This window comes from Athene noctua, chromosome Z, assembly GCF_965140245.1.
Source record: "Athene noctua chromosome Z, bAthNoc1.hap1.1, whole genome shotgun sequence".
NCBI lineage: Eukaryota > Metazoa > Chordata > Aves > Strigiformes > Strigidae > Athene > Athene noctua.
Genome location: NC_134077.1, coordinates 58,873,887 through 58,898,510, shown reverse-complemented (window position 1 = coordinate 58,898,510; position 24,624 = coordinate 58,873,887). Strand labels below are relative to the sequence as shown.

Here is a 24,624-nt window from a genome sequence, read left to right as displayed (position 1 = left end):
GATTAGGCTATGTACGAAGAAGAGGTACGTTTACAGTTTTGTCTGTGTCTGTAAAAAGCTACAGCTATGAAGACTTGACAGAAAGAATACCTGCTTCTAGATCTCTCTTGGTTGCAGTTAAAGTCCACTTAAAATTATTAGTCCAAAGAGATAATAGGATTTAGACTCTATTGTTAAATCCTTCTATGTGATTTGAAACTGGTACAATTTTTTCGAACTTAATGCAATTTCCAGTTGACCCTATCTGCTTAATGATGTGACATAATCAGAAAGTATAACATGTCTCATTCCAATATATGCAATTTGGGTAGTATGATTATCAGCAGAAGAAAACACAGTGCTGGTTAGTTTATTCCATATCAGACAACTGATATTATCAGGTCTGAATAATGTTTCATATAATTCAAAATCACATAGTTCCAAAATGTTGACAAAAAACAGAATTAAGATTTTTCCTTTATGGCATAGAAGACCTAAGAAGCATCAGAGCTACACCAGACTCTGCTGCCAGGGTGAGAGATGCTTCTCCTTGGACTTTTTTGTCCTGGGTCTTTTCAGTGACAGTGTTTGTGCAGGGAGCTGGGGTGGCTGTTCCTCCTGCCCAGAGCCTAGATTTTACTCCCTCATGCTGTACCAAGCAAAATGTAAGAGGAGAGCTATCAGCAGGACAATGCAGAGAAGGCAGCATCATGCTTGCCCTTGGTTTGGTGAATGAGGGTGTTTTCACACAGGATGACCCATAGGAGGTGCCTAGATGCAAGGAGTGTCCAGGAGAAGATGAGGGAGGAGATGGTGAAAAAGCACAGAGGGATGTAGAGAGGGAAAAGGGTGTTTCTCTGCCCAAAAGAAACATCCTCTGATGTGTTGCCTTTTGGGTGTTTCAGTGGGCTTCTTCAGCTAAAGGAAACTTCCCTTGCTTTGCATCTGAGAAAATTAGTTTGGCTCAGCAGAAGAGGAGGGAGACAAAACAGCTGATGACAGAATGTTGTGTCATCTCTTATAACTGGCTCTTCTTATAACTGGCTCTTCTCTTGTTCCATTTCTCCAAAACGGTGTCTGGAGGAAGGCTAAAAGGTGGTGGAACCAGGACCTCAACCAAGGCATTCTAGCAAAGGATGCCTGGGGGCTGCATCACGCAGGAGGCTAAAGAGGGACTTGTAAATAACTGCAGGGCTGGAAGATGAGATGAAATGTGAAGAGTGGTGTATAATTGGTCCATTTGAATGTTTAGGCTTGGGAAACATGTGGAATCCCCATTCCTTCAGGCTCTTTCATACAATTATGTACAATTTGATTTTAATTGCTTCATCAACTCAGCACCCACACAGTGGGTAGCAAAACCACCTCACTCTAATGAAAAAGCAGACAATGTTATAGCTGTCACACATTTGTGGGGTAGAATAAGCAATTTAGAATTAAAGGGGTTCAGACCAAAATTATATTCCGTGCAAAACTCCTATGTGTGCATTTTAACTTCACAATTTTTTTATTAGAGAGCAGTAAGATCTGTCTTTAATGTGAAGGTAATTTTCTTTCCTTATTTTGAGGAGTTAGAAACAATGTTACACTTTTTTAGAAGCCAAAACCTGGTTTAAAAGATAAATAGTCTGCCATCACTGAGTGGCAGAAAAATATTTCCTGTATATTCTACTTGATAGTTATGTATATGCACCTATAGACTTCTGTGATATCATGTTTCATTATGATTTGCTAAGCTGCATTTGAAATAAATTAGAGCTTCATAGAGGTGTATAGCTGTTCTGTCAGATCTTTATTAAAACAGCTTGATTTTTCTAAGAGTTCTTTACAATTAATATTATAAATTATTTACTGCAGTGGAGTGAAATATTAGGGTTATGCTGGATATTTCTGTAAGAGAATTACCACAGTGCTCAGCAGTGGTGACTGAGAAAACAACAAAAAAAAATTTATAGGAACTTTTGGGAAAGCAAAAGATACCAAAACAGTGAATGTCTGCTTGTCACAATACCAATCTGTAGTTCACCTTTGGTGCGCAGTTCTGATTCCTCCCAGAAGGAAGGATAAAATTCATTGGAAATGTTTGGAGAAGGGCAGCAAGGATAATAAAAGGTAACAAATTGTTTCTGTGTGAGGAAATACTTGGTAAATGGTTAATCTGGGTCAAAAAAAAAATTAAGAATGTATCCTGAAACCATGATGGGTATGAAGAGGATGCATGGGAATTGACTGTTCACTGCCTCTCTGTTATAAACATCATGGGAAAGCATGAGAAGTCACATTCAAAAGAAACAAGGAAATCATTCCCCCTGTAGCAGGGAGAAGGATGTTAAGGATGCTGAAAGTTTGCATGAAATCAGCAGACCCATTTATGGAGGAAAGCCCGTGAAGGGTTACAGGATGTGTAGAAGTCACAACAACAGAGAAAGTCTATGAGCAGAAAATAGTTGTTAGCTAAGAAACTATTAGGAAGAAGCATTATATACATTTGCTATATTTTTCCTTTTTTCTAGCACCTATTTATGGCACTTGTAGAGACAGGATAGTGGGCTAGATGAACCCATCATCTGATCAAGTAGGGCTTTCTTGATAGAAAAGGTTAATATTTAAACAACTTTAGCCTCATAGCAGATTTGGTGAAATCATAAATATTTCTCTAAAGAAGCATCATGAATGAAGTCAGTAGGCTTAATTCTTCCGCTAATGTGTCAGTATCCGTAAGAAGGAAATAGGAGAGCTTTTTGAAAATATTATTTACAATACAACCTTCATTTTAATAAGCGTTTCTTTAAAATTTCGCCCTCGCACTTCTACTGATCTTGAGGAAGTCTGTAGGAACCTGGAAGTCTACATCAATTCTTGGATCTAATAATTCTCCCTGGTTCTTTTCAAAATATCTGTTAATCTTTCCAGTTAATTTATCAATAACATGGATAATAATGACTGGTCACATATGTTTGGTCTATATAATGTTTTGAAAATACATAAAGCATAAACACAAATTTGCATAGCAGCATTAACAGAGACATTCTTTTCATTTCTGTTACCTTAAAGTAAGAAAAAAAAATCAGGTTTAATGGTTAAAATCATAAACTATTGAGTGAAAAGTACCCAATTATTTTTCAATTACTCTTATTTCTTCTAAGTACAGTATAAAAACTGCATCCAGTAAACAATGCTAACAGATAAATTCTGTAATGTGCTGTAGTAATAAATGACTGCATTCTATGCCCTCCTACTCCGTACTGAATACAGCTTGGCTTTCAAGACAATTCAGCATTGTTCTTGGAAGAACTCTGATGATAAAGTGTTTGGGAAATCAGTTAAAAGAACAAAACATACAGAAGTACAGCCTCTTTAAAGGGTAAAGCTTCTAATGGCCAGTCTCTATGATGCTACTAGTAATAAACATCTGTTAGAAAATGGAACATTTGGGCACAGTCTAATGATCTTAATGTCCGGAGAGGTCAAATCCTAATGCTTCAAGCAAGACACAAAAGTGCTTATAATGCTTATAGCTGGGCGACGCTGAGAGGAGGGGTAGAAACTTGTCTTGAGCACACTTAGTAATAAGGTTATATTGAAGCATTGCCATCCTTTGTACTAACCTAGCTATAGAAGGTTACAGATACAGGGTCTTTACTCAGAGACAGTGGGATTCACAAAAGTGCTCATTTGGTTAAGGAACACTAATCGCATCACCTTGCAATGGCACTGATGCAGTTCAGTCACCAGATGCTCCTGCAAATACTGTCTGTAATTTGCTTCAGTAATACTTCACTGCCTGTCCAGTTACTCTGCCCCTCTACAAGGTAGAGAATTTTAACACCACCTCTCTTGCCCCAGTGAAACCTGTTTTATAATCTGATCACCTGTTGGAGATAAACAAAGTTGGGAAGCAGAGGATTAGAACTGCCTCCAGTTTGGCTCTGCCACTGAAAATGCAGGTTTCTAAAATTGTCACTCTTGGCACTCTTTTTAAAATAATGTTAATTCAGAGGTCAGCAGTTAACCATCCCAGCTACATAACATGTTAAAATCTGCCAGAATTTATCTTCCTGAAAAATTTCTGTTCTTGATTAATTTTTAATATTTGCTCTCCTCTTTTATGAGGAGTCAGTACTGAGCTCATTGCTACCTGCTGTTTGAGAGTTCATTTCATTAACAGTGAGCTGAGTTGAAAATGTAAATAATGTGTATGTTTTTAGCATTAAATGTGCATCATCCACCTCTTTGATAGCACTGTTGTGCAGTTGCACCATATTGAAAAAACCAACTATCTCTGCTTATTGGCTGTTTCTTTACTTCTGAAAATACAGGAGTGTCTATGGCACTGGTAGTTTCATTGCAAGAGTGTCATAACTGTAATGCATCTGTGAATGAACCATGGCAAAGGCAGTTGTAATTTTCTGTAGCATCGATGGCATATGCCAACTCTAAGTCCCTATCTAAAAAACATCCTTCACATTGCCACTGCGTGACATATGCGAGTATAACCATTGGGCTTGTGTTGATTTCTTAAGACAAAAGATGTTGTTTCTGAGCCAGGTTACTTTGCAAGCTGAAACTGAATCTGGGAACAATCTCCAAAATCTCATCAAGTCTTAAGTACTGAATTTTCACTTCAAAGTCAGATTGGGATTTTTACTGAGTTATCTCAGTCATGTGAAATCTTCCCTCTCCTCCCCCTTCATGCTTTCTCCACCATGTCAGCCAAATCAAATTCCCTTGTGTTAAAATGCAAGTAGTCTTTTCCTGCAGACTCTTGACCTCACTGAGCTGTTTACTAGCTGCTGTCTTGATACTGCAACTTCCTCTACCTTTGCTGTTCTTCACAGATCATCTTTGACCTGATCCTGTAAAGAGATCTCACAAGATGTGCACATGATCTCTGTTGCTCTGAACTGTGTGGTAGAGAAATCGCACAGGTTGTAGCTTTGCTGGAACAGAGTGTGTATATATGTGCATACAGAGTGTGTATATGGACATACTTCATATATACATTACATAAAAAATACATGTATGTTACACAAAAAACTCAGGGAACCAAGTGAGTAAAAAATCTCATGGATTAGCCAGCCTAGCAGAAGCTTCTCAACATACGTGATGGTATAAGAAGTTTAGCAGTTGATGCATATGCTCAGCCTTGCCCATCCTGGGCCCATCAGAGCCAATGTACATGCAGAATGGTTTAGTGCTTGTGTATTCATCAGTGCCAAGGATGGACAGAATGTTTTCCATGCATTAGGTGCAGGTTTATTGGCAAAGGAAAAGAGGGTATGTTATGCATATGTAGGAGTAGAGAGGAATTCATCCAAACTTGGGTGGCTGCAGGGGGGAGAGTAAAAATATTTTATATTTGCAAAACTCTTGAAATAAGTAATTCAACACATATAATTGCTGTCTATTAAAAAAAACTAAGTGTTGTTCTTATGAAAAATTGTTGTTCAGTATTGATATCAAAGTGGCACAGTAAAGAAGCAGTCTCCAAATTTGTAAACATTTAAGTTGTGGTTTAAGTTACTAACTTTTAATTAAGCTGAAAACAATGCAGTTGCTTGTCCTTGAAAGACAAAGGTTTATGTTTATGACTTTCTGAAAAGTTACATTCACTACAGTAGAGCAACTGTGGTGAGAAACAGCGACAAACCCCAGCTGCTTTGGAAAAATGACGTTGCTGATTGATTGCAATATATTTCAACTGTGTATAGATTTCTCACAGTTACCAAATAAACACACTGGTTCCATTCTTTGGAGAGTAACAGTCTCTCTTGTGTGCTCAGGTTCCTTCCAGTTTAGTACAGTGTTTCTTTTGAAGGATTTGTTTTCCTGGGTTGAACTGAAGAATTCAGAGCACCTTATCACACAAGCTCAGTCTCTAAGGCGGAAGAAGAGGAAAGAAAAAAGCCCATCAAGGCTTGTGCAAGTCAAATCAAACCTGTCAGGGGATTTGTTTTTCTTTTGGCGTCAGATTAGATGTTCAAACCGAGCAGTGTTGTGGGCTGCGGGTGAGCGTCCCCCGAAGCCTTAACGAGGCTAATCCCACAGCAAGCACATTCCAAGCTGATAATGGATGCGAGGGTTTCGCCTGCTCTCACATCTCTGCCCTACGGATTAATTGAGGAGTTGTTCAGGGGGCGGTCAGAAATGCACACATTAGCAATGACCAGCAGCAGGGAAACGTGAACAGCAGTTTGCTCTGGGACAAACTTAAATGCTAAATTTGATGCTCAGGTAAAAAAAAAAGGGGGGGGGGGGGGGGGGGAATGTTCTTGGTGGGGTTTTGCAGCTAGGTTAATGAAGAAAGCCTTAACACAGAGATCTAAGGTATCAGTAAACTAAATCGACATATAAGTACAGCATATACTTTAGGAATTCACTGTGCACTTTAAATTGTCTTGTGAACTAATATTGAAGGAGTGTTCATGAAATGAGAGAAAGATTATAAGCTTATTCTACTATTCTTGCAACTTTTCTAAACTTTTTACTACTTTATTAATTCACATTATAAACAAGAGTTTAATGCAGACTGTTTTGTTATGAATTAGTTGATTTCCTCAAGTTGTTCTAATTTTGTTATGAAGACTCTATGGCAAGTTATAATCTATTATACCTCTGAACCTTGTATTTCATTGCAAATGGTCTCTGTCACAGAAAGATAACAGGCACGGGGCAGTGAAACCAGATGCTTTGTTTTTAGTTTGCAAGGACAAGAAATTATGAAATGAGTAAATTGTGTATTTTGGCATTGTGACTCTGTTGGGTACAATAATATATAGTTTGAGGTCTAAAATCTGAGAAGTCTTTTTCTCCTGATGTGAATAAAGGACTTTTTAAATTCTTTAATTTTTTTTTTGCAGTATTACGGTTGAAGATCTATAACGAATATTCAAATGCAAATTATTATGAGATTTAACATAACTGGGTTTCTTTTTATGTGAAAAAACAGTATGAAAAGAGGAGGAAAACAAACTTTAAGTGTCAGTTTCTTGGTTTTTGAAAGCCTGTTTGTATACCTAAAGTAAAAAGTTTTCAGTGAGGTACCTGCTATGGCACCTTTTGTATTGGATCTTGAGGCTTAGAGAAGTTGAATGAGTGACCATCTTTACAAAAGATACATTGGGTCTATGTAGTAAGTAACTTCACCAAGGTAAATTGTTTGCGGAGGAGTATGCAAAATTTATGAAATTTATTAAAGGATATTTTTAGGGACTCTTGGCAACATGAATGATAATCATACACTGTGTAATCTCTGTGGTAGGATCTGATTTTGGATGCCAGGAAGAAAAGTTGTCTTACAAAAGATTTTCATGTTTTCTAGAGAAGATAAAGGATATTTCAGGCACATATTTAGTGTTAAAACAAACAAGCATGAAGATAAAACTGGCATTATTCTGCAAGTGTCCTTTTTTGTCATAAAAGTTACTTTATATATACATATATAACAAAGCTTATTCATAAATCTGCAGCTTCTTATCAGTGTGTGCCTTCTTAAGACAATATAGAAAGCTTTTGTACTCTTGGAGCTCAAAGGGAGAAATTTCAAGAATATGAACTTTACACAGTAAAGTACATAATTTCAAATGTTAGCATTGCAATACTTGAATAATAGTTGTAACTTACTTCCTTTCTCTACAACACTCAACAAAAAGAAAAACCCTAATTTTCTGTTGTAGTTTAGCTTCAAAAGTTCTGCAGTAAAAGAGACAATGAAGTTCATAAAGTTCACTGCGGATGCCTTGACATTTCTAGAAAGCTAGTTTATAAAAAGCCTTTCTTTGCCTGAAAAGACTACTAAAGTGAGAAATTACTTAATGATGCACTAGACTTCTAAACTAATTTGACTAAAATATAAAATATTTTGATGATGACAATGATTCTTGCCTGCATCATAGTCTTGTAAGCATTTAGAATTGGTAAAATAGAACTTCAAGGTAATCTCTCCTCTATAAAGTAAAACTCCTAGATTTTCAGAATTTCCATTGTACTGTCATTTGCTTAAACATGAAACAAACATTGCCTCACATTCTATAATGTATTAACTTTCTGTTTGCTACAGTAAGGAAGATGAAAGTTCTATTTAATGTTTTTAATGGACTTTTCTTCTTATTGACAGTAAAAGTCATGTTAGAGCGTCTACCATTCCTATAAAATATGAAGTCTAGCAGATTTTTCAAATAAAAATGCAAGTATAGCAAAGATGAAATATTGTTACATAACATGAGTCACCACTAGATCTAGTAAGGAGTTATCTTCCATGAAAAAGGCAAAATAATTACTTTTTAAGTACTGAGAGTGATAAGTAATGGATGTAGCTATAAATTCTTATTATGGTACATTATACTAGTGACATTCTTTGACTCCAAGAAATTTGCACACTTCAAAATGATTTCCAAAAGTCCCAGAAACACAGGTTTCTGGATTTAAACATGAAAAACGGCATGCAGACAGAGTTGACAAAAAGGTAACATTAGATAGTTAGCAAGGTAATATCAGTTAAGGTAATATTTAGGTAGATTACTATCTAACCTTACATAGTATGTGAGGTAAAATTGTAATGTTATAAAGGCAATTTCATATTTTCTCTTTTTGTAGAGTCAGGATGCTCAGACTTCCTTTGAATTCATTTCACATTACTGAACTCTCAGATACCTTCATCATAGTTCATAAGTTATAGTTTTATTTATGCTGTGCAATTAAATAGCTCATTTTATTATTTAAATACATTTTATAAAAGCTATTTGAAATGAATTTTTTTAAGAAATTAAATTAAATCATTGAATTTTGTGTGGGAGAATGTTTTAGAGAGCTTGCTGGGATTCCTGTTATAAGGAGCGAGGATTGTCTAGATGATTAAAAAGATTTCAGAACTCTGAAAGTCTCTGATTTGCTTGTATGTTTGGTTGTTTGGTTTTGGTTTGCCTTTTTTTTTTCTTTCCTACCGATCTACCTTTCTTTTTAAAAAGATCTCGTGTGTATCTGAAAATTAAAGACTATTTGCTTTCCTGCAAATACTCGGGGGAAGATCTTGAGTGTTATGAACAGGCATAGCTTCTCTGAACGCAGTTTCAGAGGCTACATCAGCTGGTCATCTGACTGTTACGTATCAAAGTTTTTTGTGTCTCCTTTCAGAAAAAAACCTTCCATTTTTTTTTCTTGCCATTAAGATGTCCACCTATGAACTGTATTTTCTGGCTCCATGTTAAACAGCACTCTAAGTGCTTGTATAAAAAAAACTGCATTGGAATCATAGTGTTATAAGTTTTATTGTGAGATATTTATTTTCTAGTTTCTGAGTTTGTTTGGTTGGTTTTTGTTGTTTTTTTTTTAATTAGAGCTGACTTAGTTGTATCACTAAAATGGAAATAGTTTTTTTAAAGTATTTTTAATGAAAATGTGTGGTGTTTCTCTATTGTGCAGAAAGCTTTACAGTTTGAATTATTTCTTCTCCAGTGATTCCTGCTATGAGAACATAGATGACAGCATCAAAGTCATCTGACTAGTGAATATGAAAACACCCTAAAGAGCTTGTGTTGTGTGCTTAGTTCTAGAAGGCAATCCTAGTTCTCATGGAAAATGTTTTCTCTGTGCAAAACGCACACTGTGTATGTGCAAAGACAGTTAAGCTTTCTTTTATGCTTGAAGTCGTTCTTCAGTTGTACTGTATGTTGTGTTTGATAAGCAAACCGAGCTCATGGCATTTCCTTTCTCTTTTTTAGGCACAGAAATCATGGATAGAAAGAGCATTTTACAAGAGAGAATGTGTTCATATCATACCCAGCACCAAAGACCCCCATAGGTAATTGCATGCTACTCATGAAAAATGAGTCAATTACAAGAAAATATCTATGTATTTTAGTGTACATATGTAGGTACATGGATATAAATAGTTTGTAAGGATTTATTTGATCAGAAGGTGGTGGAAATACATCTGGAGTAATAGATTCCTGTGGGCACTATTTGTTTACATTTCAAAACATTTCATAAAAAAAAAAGATACATCAATGGTGGATCAGCATCTATGTTTCATTTCCTTATCTTTCCAGTTCAATATTCAGTGCCTTGAATGTATACCTCAACTGGATGCATGACACATAATACTGTCAAAAGAAAATAATTACAGTGAACTACCAATTTAAACTATGTGCTAGTCCATGCAGAAGCTGAATATTTGGTCTGATGTCATCTGAAGACCGTAGAAAATGTTCTTTAACTTAATTTTGTACATATTTAGAACAAAGCATGATTTTATTGAAATATAGGAGAGTCCAAATTAAACAAGATCACAGAAAGAGAAGGTTATATCTGTACTATGTTGCTTCCACAAGTAGAGGCTTCAGATAGCAGTGGTCAGCAGAGTTTAAGAGGGGGTTTTTTTGAAGACTTTTAGGCTGTTTAAGATAGGTTTTTTTTCCCTGTTCAGTTTATACATACATGTGACTCAAGTTTTCTATCTGTTTAATGTCACAGGTGTTGCTGTGGGCGTCTAATAGGTCAACATGTTGGACTGACTCCAAGCATCTCCATTATTCAGAATGAGAAAAATGAAAGCAGGCTTACTCGCAATGACATCCAGTCGGAGAAATGGTCCATCAGCAAGCACACACAGCTCAGCCCGACTGACGCTTTTGGAACCATTGAGTTCCAAGGAGGAGGCCACTCCAATAAAGCCATGGTAACCATGTTTTTCTCTTAGATAAATAACGCTGCTACCTCAAAAAAGGATTCACAAAGAATGAACAGCACTCTTTCTTAACTCAGTTTTAAAGTACTATTTAGGGTAAGACTGTACCGTATGTTTTTGTGTATCATGTGTCAGAGAATTGGTGAACAAAATTAACTGTAACAGCTGGAGTGCAGAATAAGAGGGGCTACCTTTATGAAGACTGAAGACAGGCTAACATTCTGCTATCACAATTTTCTTCCAGTGGCTAGCCATCCCTCTTTTTCTGAATACTTTAGAATTCAGCTATGGTTTCCCATTGCTGGGTGTGACTGCAAGGCTGAAAAATCTGAAATATACCAAATTTCTTTTAATATTCCTCCAGACATATATCAGAGCGTAGACCAGTTAGATTTACTGGTTCATCTTTCAATGAAACAAGAGTCCCAGTAGGCGTCTAAGCTAGGAACTCAGAAATCCCTATTCTGCCACAGATTTTCTTGAGCAAGTCACTTAATTGTAAATGGAGCAATACTGAAATATATTAATATGAAGGCATTGCTCCACTAAGTTGGAGAGATGCTTCCAGCACCTGCACTAACCCATGCATGTATTTCTTCCATGTGGCATTACATGAAAGGAAGAATCTCTCTGGCTATATCTAAACTGCATAACCTGGAAATCTGGGAATGAAAGATGAGTGTGTAACTTGCACATCATGGCCAAGACACTGCTTTGGGCAGCAGTGAGGGCAGAAGCAGAACCCCTGGCCATTCTGCGGAACAACCTGCCCAGCAACTCTGTACCATCTTCTTTGCTTGAATTATTCCCAGCAGGTCTCACAAATCTGTCATGGTACAGAATGGATTAGAGACAACGCAGAGCTCAGGTGCTATACTGGCAAGACCCAGATATTTTCCTCAAATATATATGTGCTGGAGATGGAATGAGTACTTGACTGGATGGTTCTGTTTGCCCAGATGGATGGCTTCCTTTGATAGAAACCAGAAAACAGTTGCACGAAGAAACAGATAGAAAATTAGGTCATTTCTCTGAGAGTATCATGCACACATAATGTTTGGTTGATAACCAATCACCTAAAAGTCTACAAGGCCATTGCTAGAGAAAGACGGATTCGGTAAATAACATTTGTTTAGTGTGAATAAATTGATGCCTCCCTCAGCACGGAAATGAACCAAACCATGTTGCTGGTATCTTCACAAGGAGTGAGAACAAAACAGAATGCTTTTCACCAAAACTGAGAAAGAATCAGAGATGTAATATCCATCATGTTATTCACCGCATATGGATACTTTGCATTAAATCTGTCTTTATGAGAAGGGGCAATTACTAGAGCTTTTTGAGTGATGTCCTTGAACATCAGTATAAAGCAATAAACTGCTCTGCCCAGACAAAAGTAGTCTTGGGCAGCCAAGAAATGAAGTGTTTGGGGAGGTTGTTGATACTAGTTTCTCTAGAGGGTTCTTTGTTGGGATTCTGATGTATTGCCACAGTGCTGTAAGAGAACAGGAGATGCTCCAAGGTATATGCTGTGTGCTCAAAGAAATATTCTTGAAGTGGAAGAGTGAAGGTAAAATTGGAAGTCAACATGAAGGAAAGAAAAATCTTGTCACAGAATGCAGTCAGGAATGAAAACATAAAGAATTTAAGAAAAAGAAAAAAAAAGACAAAAAAGAGTTAAAAATCTGAGAGATCTAAATGACAAGTTAAAACTTAGGGATGAATACAGACAAAACATTTATTGCTGGAAAAGCTTTGGATTTATTTTGACAGTACTAGAATTGGCAAGACAGTTGCATCTGCCTTCTATTCATGGTCATTAAACCCTACGCAAAACATGGGTACAACCAAATTCTTCATGAATTAAATAAGTCTATAAAAGCTCCAGATATTCAATCATCCCACTAGTGCGAAAAGTGCTTCAAATTAAACAATTCACTAAATATCTCTTTAATGGGTGTCCTACTTGGTTACCACCTATGAGAAAAACATCTTTCATATGACCAAAATAAGTAGATTTGCATAGTCAGTAATTATGCATTTTTAAAAATGGAAACAAAATTAAGAGCTTTGTTATACTGTGGTATGTTTGTCACTGCAAATAGTATGAAGGTGTCCTTATGGTCATATTTCCACTCCTTGACATTATTTTAGGATAGATTATAGTCAAAGAACTGCCTAAGTAGTTGTTGCAGTTTTATTAATAGAAAGAATGAAACTCCTCTCTGAATTTACAGGGTACAAGGTCTTTTCTATAATAAATAAAACTTACCAAATCAAAAGCTTTCTGTGAAAGCTAAGACTTTGCTCAGTCATGACAACCAACCAATTTTGCCAGCAGAGGAGAGGGAAAAAGAGCATTTAAATTATCTTGAAAAATAAGATTTGGATAAAGGAACAAGTACATAATCCTTGGAAACATTCTTGTTGAGACAATACATTTTCAAACCCAAAAGCAGAGAGTCTGGCATATCAACAGTGGCAGGGGGAGAGAGAGAGAAAAGAGAGAAAACGTGATAAATGGACATTTGTTCTTTTCTAAAAATATGCTGCTTGATTTCCAGCTACTGGATATTAAATACCACTAGTATTTGCTGACAATCATGGTAGGTTAATATTGTGCCTATTGGCATAACCCTACAAAGCAGCAACCAACATCAAGGAAAACCTCATGCAAAGAATTTGGCATAAAGTTCACCACCTGTTCTTTACTTTATTTCATAGAAAGGATACCCACACATGAAAATCATTAAGCAAGAGAAACACAGATGGGTAGTATTATCTTGCTCTGTGCTAACAGCAAAATTGGTGATTTTTTGTGAATCAGGCTGCAAGGAATGAGATAGGATTTATTAATGGAAACAGTAACCTCAGATTTATAATTGTGAAACTGATAATTAATGGAACAGATTACTGCATGTAAGACTGACAGACAATTATTTCCACCACTGGAAGTAGCAGAATTAGATTTTAATATTATACATACAAATTTGATAGTAAATATATGTAAATTTGCAAACTACAAATGCAGTGGTATAATATTATATCAGTTACCACCAGACAATTAACTGCGGCAGCTTTAGCTGTGAAAATGAAAATTACACTGAAATTCTAATAGAACATGTGGATTTGGAACAAAACAGAAAAGGTGATGTAGGTTTACATATTGCCAATAAAACCATTACATTAATTTCATTCCCACAGCCACATAGAACAAAAATTCTCAAATGGCATGAGTTTTGCTAATACCATTGAGTTCTTAAAGTATCTTCAGTGGGGCTGCGCTAAGCTACTTAAATTAATTATGTGAATAGCTGAGGGTGCAGCAGATTGTATAGAAATATATAGCCAAGATTAGATAACAGGATCACTAAAGAGACCTTTCTTTCAGTGTTCATGTAAACACAGATGATCTTGCAACACCACTGTGGTTTTTAGATCTCTATGCTCATCCTGTTAATGTTTAAGAAACAGATTTAACAGTTTTACTGTTCACATTTACATTGTTTCTGCGGCTGATTTTTACTTCTAACAACTGTAAAAAGGTCTGAGAGCAATGTGGAGATATGTAAGCTTTATTAAGAGCTTTTGCAATAAATCAGTGGTTTAAAAAAAGAAAGAAAATTAATAAAATGTGTTCTGATTATATCAGTGGGCTCTTAATAGTCCAAGAAACAACTTGGCTGTATTCATCTAATTATATACTGGCAATTTATTATCCTAACTCTGAGAGCAATTATCAGACTAATGAGAGTGATTCCATTCTAATTATGAGCAATATTCTGAACAATTTCAAAACAGGTTCTGGTCATTAGTTAAGACAATCTTGCTGTGGTGCATTTTGCACTGAACTTGTGACCAAGCTAAACCAATTTTTTTTATTTATTATCTGCCTTTCCACACACAAAAAAACATCTTGACATTCTTTCATTAATTGGCATGCCTGGATTCCATATCAAACTTTTTAAAAAGACTGCCCTTTACAGAACTGAAATTTCTTTGATCATGGTTTTTCAAGATAAGGTGGAAGATGGCTATTTGAAAAGCTTTAGTGAGTTTAATACATTCCTCCTAATTTAATGCATTCCAGTGATACATTTAATATACACAATAAATAGCTAATCTATGTTTGTAGCTGTAGAAGAAATAAAGTTTACTTCAGTTTATAAGCTTAACATTTTTTATGGCGCATGGAAACATGAAAGAACATCAGTAGAATTCCAGTGTACATACCATTTCTTAGACAGACTTTCTAATATTCAGATCCTCAAAACATTATACGTTATTAAGGATATTTGGAAATCAGCCAATTGAAAGTTACATTCCTGCTTTTAAAATATTTTATCAAAACTGTGTAAAAAGGATCTTAAAAGCCATTAGTGCTTTTGAGAGGAAAAAAAGGCAGCAAGCCTTGGTTTTTTTATAGTACATTAATATTTAAAGAATTTGAAAGATGGTGTCCTACATGGAGAAAAGGGGGAAATAACAGAAAAACATCTATTCAAAGCCTATTTAAATCAATGAGGGTCCTTCCACTGACTATTTAGTGGAACTTGGATGAGGCCTTAAGATGTTTAAGTGTATTAACTTATAAGGAACCAGTCTGGTTTCAGTATGAGTGAAAGCTTTTCTGTTGAATTCAGTGAGAATTACATTAGGCCTATTTTTTATGTGAAGGTCACACTTTGAAGGAATCAGTCTTTAGCCTGAAGTGTCTTCAGTGATGGAATCTTATTTAAGGTAGGTGAAATAGCCACACAGTACCTGCATGCATCAAAGAGAAACAAAGGAGCAACCTTAGACTACAAATCATAAAATGTTCTCTGAACAGATTTTCTTTGAAGAAATACAACAGAATTCTGAGTCTTTCTATTTTATTCACTGATATTCTCACCTGCAGTCATTCACATGTACTTTAATAAAACAGTTGTGCTTGAGTAATAGAGTAGTAGAACTTGACTTTTGCCCCAGGCCATTGGAGCCCAACATGCAAGCATATGGCTGTTTGACTGATGATGGGCACAGTTGTTTTCTAGGAAACCTTTGATAAAACAGTGAAACAACTATTGGCATCATACAGCACCCTTTCTGATTACTTCTGCACCAGCTTAGAGATCAAATGTGCATGACAGCTTGAACTTGATGATTTATCATTTCACAGTATTATGCTGATGTGAGTTAGATCAGTCCTTAGGTTCTGTGGTTCAAAACTCTACTTCTGCTTCCGATCTTGCACTGCTCTGCTGATATATAACAGCTGAAGTCTTGCATCCTATCTATAAACCACTCCCATAAAGAAGGGTTTAAATAATTTGACATTAGAACTGAATCATTTCTACAGCTGACAGATAAAACAAACATGGAATTTCAGGGTAATAGAGCAGTAGTTTAGCTTAGATTTACATTTACATTTCAATTTTAAATTTATTTCAGGAGGCTATAGCAAAGGAATTTAGGAACAGCAGATATACTCATTAAGATTCTAAACAAAAAATGAAAAGGCTGAATATTCCACTACAAGACTGAAAGAACTGAATTTTTAATATGGACAAAAATGGCCTTAAAAGCATTTATTCATAATTTAATGCATACTTTGAAATTGATGACAAAAGAATTCTCTTGTACTTACTAGTTAACATGTTAAGTAATGGCAAAAGGGTAATCCCAAGCATACCAAACTGAAAATAGCCTCTGTAAGAGCAAAAACGAGTCAGACAATCATAAAAATTGATGTCTATGCACAAAAGAAAAATCATTACATTTAGCACCATTGCCCTTCTCAAAAAACTTCTAAACCAGTAAAGCTTATCCATGATGATTTCAATTTTAATTTACAGGAAAAAACCTTCAGATTTATTTTTGCTTAAATTTCCTCTTTATAAAGTAAAATGAATTCTTAAGTATAGAGGGGCCTTGCCTGCTCTATAAAGAACAAGCAGTTTTTTGTAATAAAAGATGTCTACATTTCAAATAAATGTAAGAAAATGTTTCTTCTAACTTTGTGATTCCCTATATAGGTTTATGTTTATGGAAATTCAGAGGTCTTAATGGATAAGAAAGATACTTTTGCCAATTAATACATAGGCTTAAGAAGGTAAGGTCAGAGAAGTCATACATTCTGGGCTATAAAAAAATGCTAAAGAGTCAAAAAACCAGTCACTGGCTGGATTACGTAATAGACATCTGATGCCATTTGTACCTTCACCTTAACAACATCTCAGATGATGCAGTGGCCTGTTTTCAGCAAATTTTTATGGCCATTACTAATATGAATTCACTTTAATTATCTTCTTAAAACTCCCAGTCTGTCTTCACCAAAAATCAGAGTAAGGTACCAGAGCTTCCAAAGCATAACCTCTGTAGTTTGACCAGTAGAGGTTTCGTGTAGGCCCCCTGAAGGGTATTGTGTTGTCTGTCTGTTAATGCCTGCAGTGTTAACTGCATTGCACTTTGCAACCTCAGCTTTCCCTAAGGGCAGAGCAAAGGAAATAAGGATCAGTGTCCTTACAACTCCTCTGGTGTGTTAAAATTTTGACAGCCCTCGAATCCTAATCAAAATTTTTAGCTTTACCATCTGATCAGATGCCATGCAAGATTTTCTCAACTCCCACACAGAAAATTAAATGGGTAGCTACTGAGAATGCAGTTCATGTATATATAAGCTCAAGGATACATTATGCTCTTGCCAGACATGAATATTGTATGTTCTTTGTCCATTAGCTGTTATGAATCTGCCTGGCTGCTGCAGAGAGCATTACTGATGCAGTGGGGTAAATGCACATTCCCAAGTTCTTGATTAGCTTTCAGTTTGGCTGTGCTTTGTCCAAACAGGCTTCTGCATCAAAAAATGTTAAGAATGGCTGTTCACTGTGCAACAACTAATTCTTGCAAAGAAACCTGTCTGTTAGTGATTCCTTCTGGAAAAAGTCAAGTCCTTACTTCTTATTCAACTAGAAAGAAGTCCAGTATACTGTCATACAATTTACTAAGAAAGAACAATCTTTTGGCAAGAAATACTGATTAGACATGTTAAAAGGTGAAAAAATGATTGCATAATATATGTCGATATTATACTACCTGAGATGTTAAAATAAATAAGAACTAGGCATTCCTCTAGCTGAGAGCAAAGGTGCCTGTGTTGATGGCCGTGCTGACAACCTGTCAAGGGAAAGACTACTGAAGTAACCTTATATGGATTGGTTCAATCAGAAGTTTGATAGATGAGTGGCTTTCTATACCCTAGTTTATTCAGTTAAGAGGGTGTTTCCAGGTCTTACCAACTATAGAAAGAATTTTAACCTCTTAGAATGTGTTTCTGCTATACAATTAGAATTTTTAAAAAATATCTGTCCTGTCATGGGCTTTGTGGAACCCTTCATACATCAGCAACAGAAAGAGCAGGAGAAAGATCCCAGAGCGAAAGGCTTGTCGGGAAGAAACAGGTATGTGCAACATGGTAGTGCTGCAGATAATTTGAAGACAGCTGTTATCTTTGAGCACACACAGATGGGCATGATCTCCTTTGGGGCAAAATGATGCAGATGTAGCACGGAAGAGTCAAGAACTGGAAATGTGTAAATGTCTTTCAAACCACTTTTACAGTCCTGTGCCTTTTTAAGCAAATTCATGAATCTATCTAAATCAGTCTGTAAGTCATAAGTTAGCATTTATTCATCTGAAAAGTACCTGGTTAGTAGTCTTGCTCAGTTTAAACTTATGTGTGCTTGAACAACTTAGGTTGTCTGTTAGTAGCTACCCTTTGGGAGTTTGAATTTGTTAATTTGAAAATAAGATACAAGTGAACACACAGTTGTGAGTCTGACTACCTAGGTCTTCTTTGGCAGACTACTTAAATTTTTACTCTAACTTTTGCGTCCATAAGTTGAAGACATTTATCTTTCAAGAACTGCTAAACATACTGAAATAGTTAATTATTTAATTCCCTAAATAAAGGAAATTTGTCCAGCCTGTGAACTGCAAGTGTTCCATTATTCCTAGTTTTCTGACTTATGAAAAATCATCAAGTGAGCAATTAATTAGTTCTTTTGTCATAAGCGTTGCCTTTTTTCAGTGATCTATTGGGCATAGATCATACGTATTAGGAACCAGTGAGTATAACCAATCTTTTTTTCTCTACTGCTGCCCCTATTTCTGCAGTATGTACGTGTGACTTTTGACACAAAGCCTGACCTTCTTCTGCATCTGATGACCAAAGAGTGGCAGCTTGAGCTCCCTAAACTTCTCATCTCTGTGCATGGGGGCCTTCAGAATTTTGAACTTCAGCCAAAACTCAAGCAAGTCTTTGGAAAAGGCCTCATTAAGGCTGCTATGACAACTGGAGCATGGATATTCACTGGAGGAGTAAACACAGGTAACAGCAACACTGAAATGAAAGCACAGTGGCATCTAGAAGGTTTCATCACTGAAAAAAATCACAACTGATGAGATTAAGAAGCCATTCCATGTTTTATTTTATTAGTGTGGCTTTACTGTGTGCAAATAAGAAAATGCTAACTTTATACCAGCCTGGCAGCTACCAGGGAATAAAAAATTTGCTAAAGCATAAAAAACACACTGGAGAGCTGAAAATAAAGCCTCTTCTGTGGCAATTATATTAGTATATTGCCAGTGAAGATTTTGTAAGATCAACAGTAAACTACAGGGAGGGACTACTAACCAGAAACAGCGAAAGTCAAATTCTTATTACATAAAATGGAAAATATTTTCATCCAGAAAAGACCTTTATTTTATCTTATAAAATGACTGAAGTATGAAAGGAAAAATGGTTCTGCTTTGTGGCTGTGGTGGAAGGCTTTATTGTGAATAAATATCACTTTTTCCTTTCTTGTAGACGGTTTGACCTAATTTTTGTCTATTACCCCTGCAACAAGAGCAATAATCTTGCATTTCTATTCAAAGTTAAGAACATCTGTAACATACCACATATGGGTGTCCTAATGACCCAAGATAGCAGCTGGCCCAGCTCTGCTGGAAGACAGCCTCTAAGTTTTGGGAATAAACTACAAAACATAGTTCTCCAGACAAAAAAGGTTGGACAGTGGCTTCCCAATTACCCTTCCTGAAACAGGTAGAAGGGAGGAAAGTCACGGGAAAGTAAAAGCATTCTGCTAGAGATAAATGCAAAACATTTTGAGCTAGGACATGTAGTTCCTTTGTCATTCTCATTTACTGCAGTAACAAAGCTATAATTTATTACTTTAGTAATCCCACAAAATGTATCGTCTTTCTGTCTATGGAAAACTTTGTAATTCCTCTATCATGCATTAATTATAGTGCATTGTGGATCACAGAATCACAGAAAGGTTTGAGTTGGAAGGAACCATAAAGATCATCTAGTTCCAATCCCCCTGCCATGGGCAGGGACACTTTCCACTAGATCAGGTTGCTCAAAGCCCATCCAACTTCTTGAACTCTTCCAGGGAGGGGGCATCAACTCCTACATATTTGAATAAGAATGATTAATAGCTGTCTTGGGCCTTTTAGTTTCCAGAGCATATCAGATTTAAAACAATATTCAGTTTTATCACAGCAGCAATACAAATAGAAAAGAAGCAGCATAGCTTCTGCAGTGTTAAACAGGTAAATAGACACACATATATGTAATATCCCCCACATCTCCAGAACAAGGAAGAAGATCAGGTTAAATGTTGACCTGTGTACTGTGGTGATAATAATTATGTTAGTTGCCAGATACTCTTGTAGTGACAATGGGAAAGACAGATACTAATTTTAAGTTAAAAGCACATTAGAAAACTGTAGATACTGTACAGTCATTGCAGTGGATTACCACGGCAATTGCAGAAATCGAACTACAGAAATTCTGTAAACAAGGACTGACTGTAACATTTGCATTTGGTAAATGCACAACTGCTCAACTGCTTCATACCATTTTTAAATCATTAGTTGCAAATGACAAAATAATAAAAATTAACCAGGAAAATCAACATAATTACTACTGGAACAGATTCTTTTTCCTGTAATCAAAAGTTACCTAGACAAAACAATGAAGTTCAAGTTGCTCTGTGTTCTTTTAAAAACATATAATTCTAGAAGCAGTTCTGCATTATAAGTTACTTCTCATTGCTGTTTTTGATTTCTGGAGAAAAGTACTTGATTATTCCAGGGCTAGGTTTTCACACTGTGTAGGTGAAGATTCAGTTTTTTATCTCTATGTGAAATTGTACAAATTGAGAATTTCTGAGTACAGCCTGTTTTGTTGATGATGACTTTTTAAATCAGGTTTCTCTTAAGGAAAATTATAATTGAAGAATCCTGAAATAGTGCTATTGAACTGAGAATCAGTGATATGACAAGGATGGTGCATACATGGCTATAACCATGATTTTTAAATAAGTTAAACAAGCTGTTCTGAATATTCATATCATGCTGAGAGTTGATTATTCTAAATAGCAGAAGTTTTTGCAGTCTGGACAGATGTTCTACTTTGAATCCTTTGAGATGCTGGATCATACCTGATTGCAGGTACAGTTTTTCCCTCTTCCACCACATGAAGGAAATTAGACTCCAGGACATAGAGGATTTCTTAGGTTGTGAGCTTTTTTCTTACTTAGTTCATTTACAGTGCAGAAAAACTACAGCTAAAATCACATCTATTGTGTGACTGTTGTACTTCCAATCCAGTCATCTTGAAATTGTGGAATTTGAACAAGAAGCAAACTCAGAAACTGAGCAACGCATAACACCTGCAGCAAATCTGCAGGACTGCTTCAGTGCGGTCACATCACAAAATTAGTTATTGATAAAGAGGTTAAAAAAATATTTTATGAAAAGGAAGGAGTAATGGCACTTGTCCTCTGCACAGATATACCACTGAAACACTGACACAGGTGGCCTAAAGAATACAAGGACTGTTATCAGAGAGCACTTGGAAGAGAGCTGGGGAGCACTCATTCTCTATGTACTAATTTCTGTTTTCTCACTGATCCCCAGGGAGTTTTCTAATAGTCTGCTGGAAGATATCTCAGGTGACTGAGTTTGGAAGGAATGGTAGAATACCTCACCACAGAGTAGTGTAATGATGTTTTCACATTTCTGTCCTTTTTTCAGACAGAAAGGAGCATTTGTATGTGAGCTACACTTTTATGGGGGTAGGGTGTGGTAATTCCTGTGCTTCTTTATATGTTTGGGAATTCTTGCATGTATATATGTTTGTGAACACAAGTGCAGATGAACAGGTTACAGTCAGACGCCAACATTTCCATTCTTATTTCTAGATCTGTGTATTTTTTTTATTGCTATTTCATGTAATAATTTTTAGATTAGATAAAACAGACTTACAGTATTACTGTAATAATAATCAATAGGGATATATTCATAGATTTACTTAATTGTAAAGATATGCATAGATGTTCCCTAAAAAATAATTCTGTACTAAATCCATACCATAATGACCAAAAAGGGTAATTTGTAATTTTTAATTTCTGTTTTATGCTGTTTCTCTCTCAGGAGTCATTCGGCATGTTGGAGATGCACTGAAAGATCATGCCTCAAAATCTCGAGGGAAGATCTGCACCATTGGTATAGCTCCCTGGGGGATTGTGGAAAATCAAGAGGATCTGATCGGCAAAGATGTAAGCCCCATAGATTACCTCCAATATATATAAATCTTCGGTTATTTTTCCTTTACTCTCCATACCTCACTTAGCAGTTCCTTACAGAATTAATGTCTGCAGCAAAACATCAACACAAACAAAGGTTTTCCGTTATGGTTGATGCCAGCCTTGACATGGCAACAATAAAAATTCCTGCACTGTACATTTGTTAAAAATAAATTATGAAGAAATTTATTTAAATACTATACTAAAGTTTTATCCCTAGAACACCATGAACCCTGAAAAGTGCCTAAGGAAACACTGATTGCAAAGTTTGAAGTCTGATTTATTTTGAAGCAATACTATGATACCTTGGTTAAATTCAGATTTGCAGACTGCCCCTCCTTTTAATATACTCAGTCCTATACATTTTTATTACTGCAGTTGTGAACAGTATTATAAATGTTTTGGACGTGAAATTAGACCTCAAAGATCGTTACTTCAGTCACCTTCTGAAGGGCAGGGTAGGTGTTTCTTGTACTCTTCCATATCATTCTCTTTTAAACCTATACTGCCACTCAGAAATATTACCCCTCTGATTTTAAATACATGGATAGTTTACTTACACTGATTATATGTTACCTGAAGCTTTTCTGAGCCCTTTTTTTAAACTCACCTCTAGTTCATTCCGAAGCAATCTGCCTGAGAACCAGTGGCTAACTTTGAGTGGAGAAGAGATAGAGTCTTCATTCTCCATAATGAATGTTTCTCTTCTCTACATTAAACCATTCTTCTCTGTATGTTCATCCATTAGCAAATTGAGGAAGGGAAGAAGGTTCAATTATTGGTTAGGTCAGAAGGAATTGCAGTGAGTACGAAGAAATCGATACAACTGGAATTCATTACAATTCACTATTAAAGTATAGCCATTAGGCAGAATTGTATTACCATGGGTTTTTGTACTCTTAATACCATCAGTGCTTGTGTGATAGGGTCACCAAGATATTCCAACAAGCAGGAAGGAACTCTGAAGCATTAATTCTGAGTCACCAATGAACTCTTCTGAGATGCAGCATGAAAGATGGCTAGAAGAAATAATCACAAAGATAAGGTGCATCTTGTTAAAGAAGTGTAATGTACACAACAATTTCAAACTGACTATGCATGAAGTTCTGGAAGCATAGTAAGAAGAAAGAAGGCAAGAAAGGACATCAAATTAATAATGAATTTTGGGACATTATTCCTCCATTGATTACTTCCACATGTTGGAAAGCTACCGACCTCTGTAATCAGCTAGTCACCACCTGTGAAAGGGGCTCTGGAGTCTTCTTGTACAGAAAGAGCTGAAGCAGTTGATTCCCATTTGTTCTAGCCAACTGGAATAGCCCCCCTGATTTCTGATTTCTCTAAGACACATTTTCCTCTAAATATCCTTCCAATTTGACAGGAAACAAAGAAGTTGTATGTTATCTTTTTTTTTTTTTAAAAAAAAAAAAAGCTTTCTGGTAAATCAAAAAAGGTTAATACTTAGTCCGATCATCAAACAGAAAGTGACAAAAGTTTAAAAAACAGTAAACAAATTTATGTAAAGTCTTCCATTAATGCAGCCACAATTATATGAGTAGGATTACAATTACAGGATCATTGCTAAGTATAAAAATAGTTCTGAAATGTATCTGTGATAGACAAAACTTTTCTTCCAAACCTCCTGGCCCCTAATATTTTCATAAAATGGCATGATGCAATGCTGAAGCACTTGTGGTTTTATCCATCTCTAATGCACATGTAATGATATTGCTTTATGCTTACCAATATTGAATTTCATCTTCCATTTTATTGCCTAATCAGGCTGCTTTATGAAGACTTTTTTTAACTCCTCAAAATCCACTGAAATACCTGTAAGTTTTTCACACTCTTATTAACCCCAAATCCCTTACAACTGTATTGAACAGAGCATGACCCAGCTGGAGGTAAGCCACTTATGTCATTGAATCTTCCTAGTAACACTCAGTCTTCACAAAAATTAACTTTCCCTTCTTACTGTTTTCCTGCCCTTCCCCTCAGCTTTTCCTTACTAATCCCTCAAAGGACTTTCCCTGTTATCCAGTTTGTGCAGTTTCTTTAGAAGCATTTGGTGAGGAACCTTTCTGAAAGCTTTGTGAAAATCAAAGTGTACTATATTGACTGGCTCGTTAGTGGTGAATGCTGTGAAATGAACCAAGAAGGGGAAATGTAAATAGTACCATAAGCATGTAAAATGAATCATCATTAAGTAAAGAACAAAGACCACAAAGGATTATGAGGGGGGTGGGGAAAGTCAACCAATAGTAAAAGGTCTGTCAAACTCCGGCATCAATGTGGCTTTATGCCTACATGCACTATGTCTAG

The 24,624-nt window shown here is 36.0% G+C and overlaps 1 protein-coding gene across 5 annotated transcripts in view; it reads left to right on the top strand.

Moving 5' to 3' along the window:
* The window catches only part of TRPM3 (transient receptor potential cation channel subfamily M member 3), a 310,579-nt gene that overhangs the window by 144,555 nt on the left and 141,400 nt on the right, over window positions 1–24,624 (top strand). For all 5 annotated transcript variants that reach the window (XM_074933038.1, XM_074933036.1, XM_074933034.1 and 2 more), the window contains exons 2-5: window positions 9,699–9,778; window positions 10,450–10,654; window positions 18,821–19,034; window positions 22,151–22,275. In XM_074933038.1, the coding sequence (XP_074789139.1) occupies window positions 9,699–9,778; window positions 10,450–10,654; window positions 18,821–19,034; window positions 22,151–22,275 (624 nt within the window). The remainder of the gene's footprint in view (window positions 1–9,698; window positions 9,779–10,449; window positions 10,655–18,820; window positions 19,035–22,150; window positions 22,276–24,624) is intronic.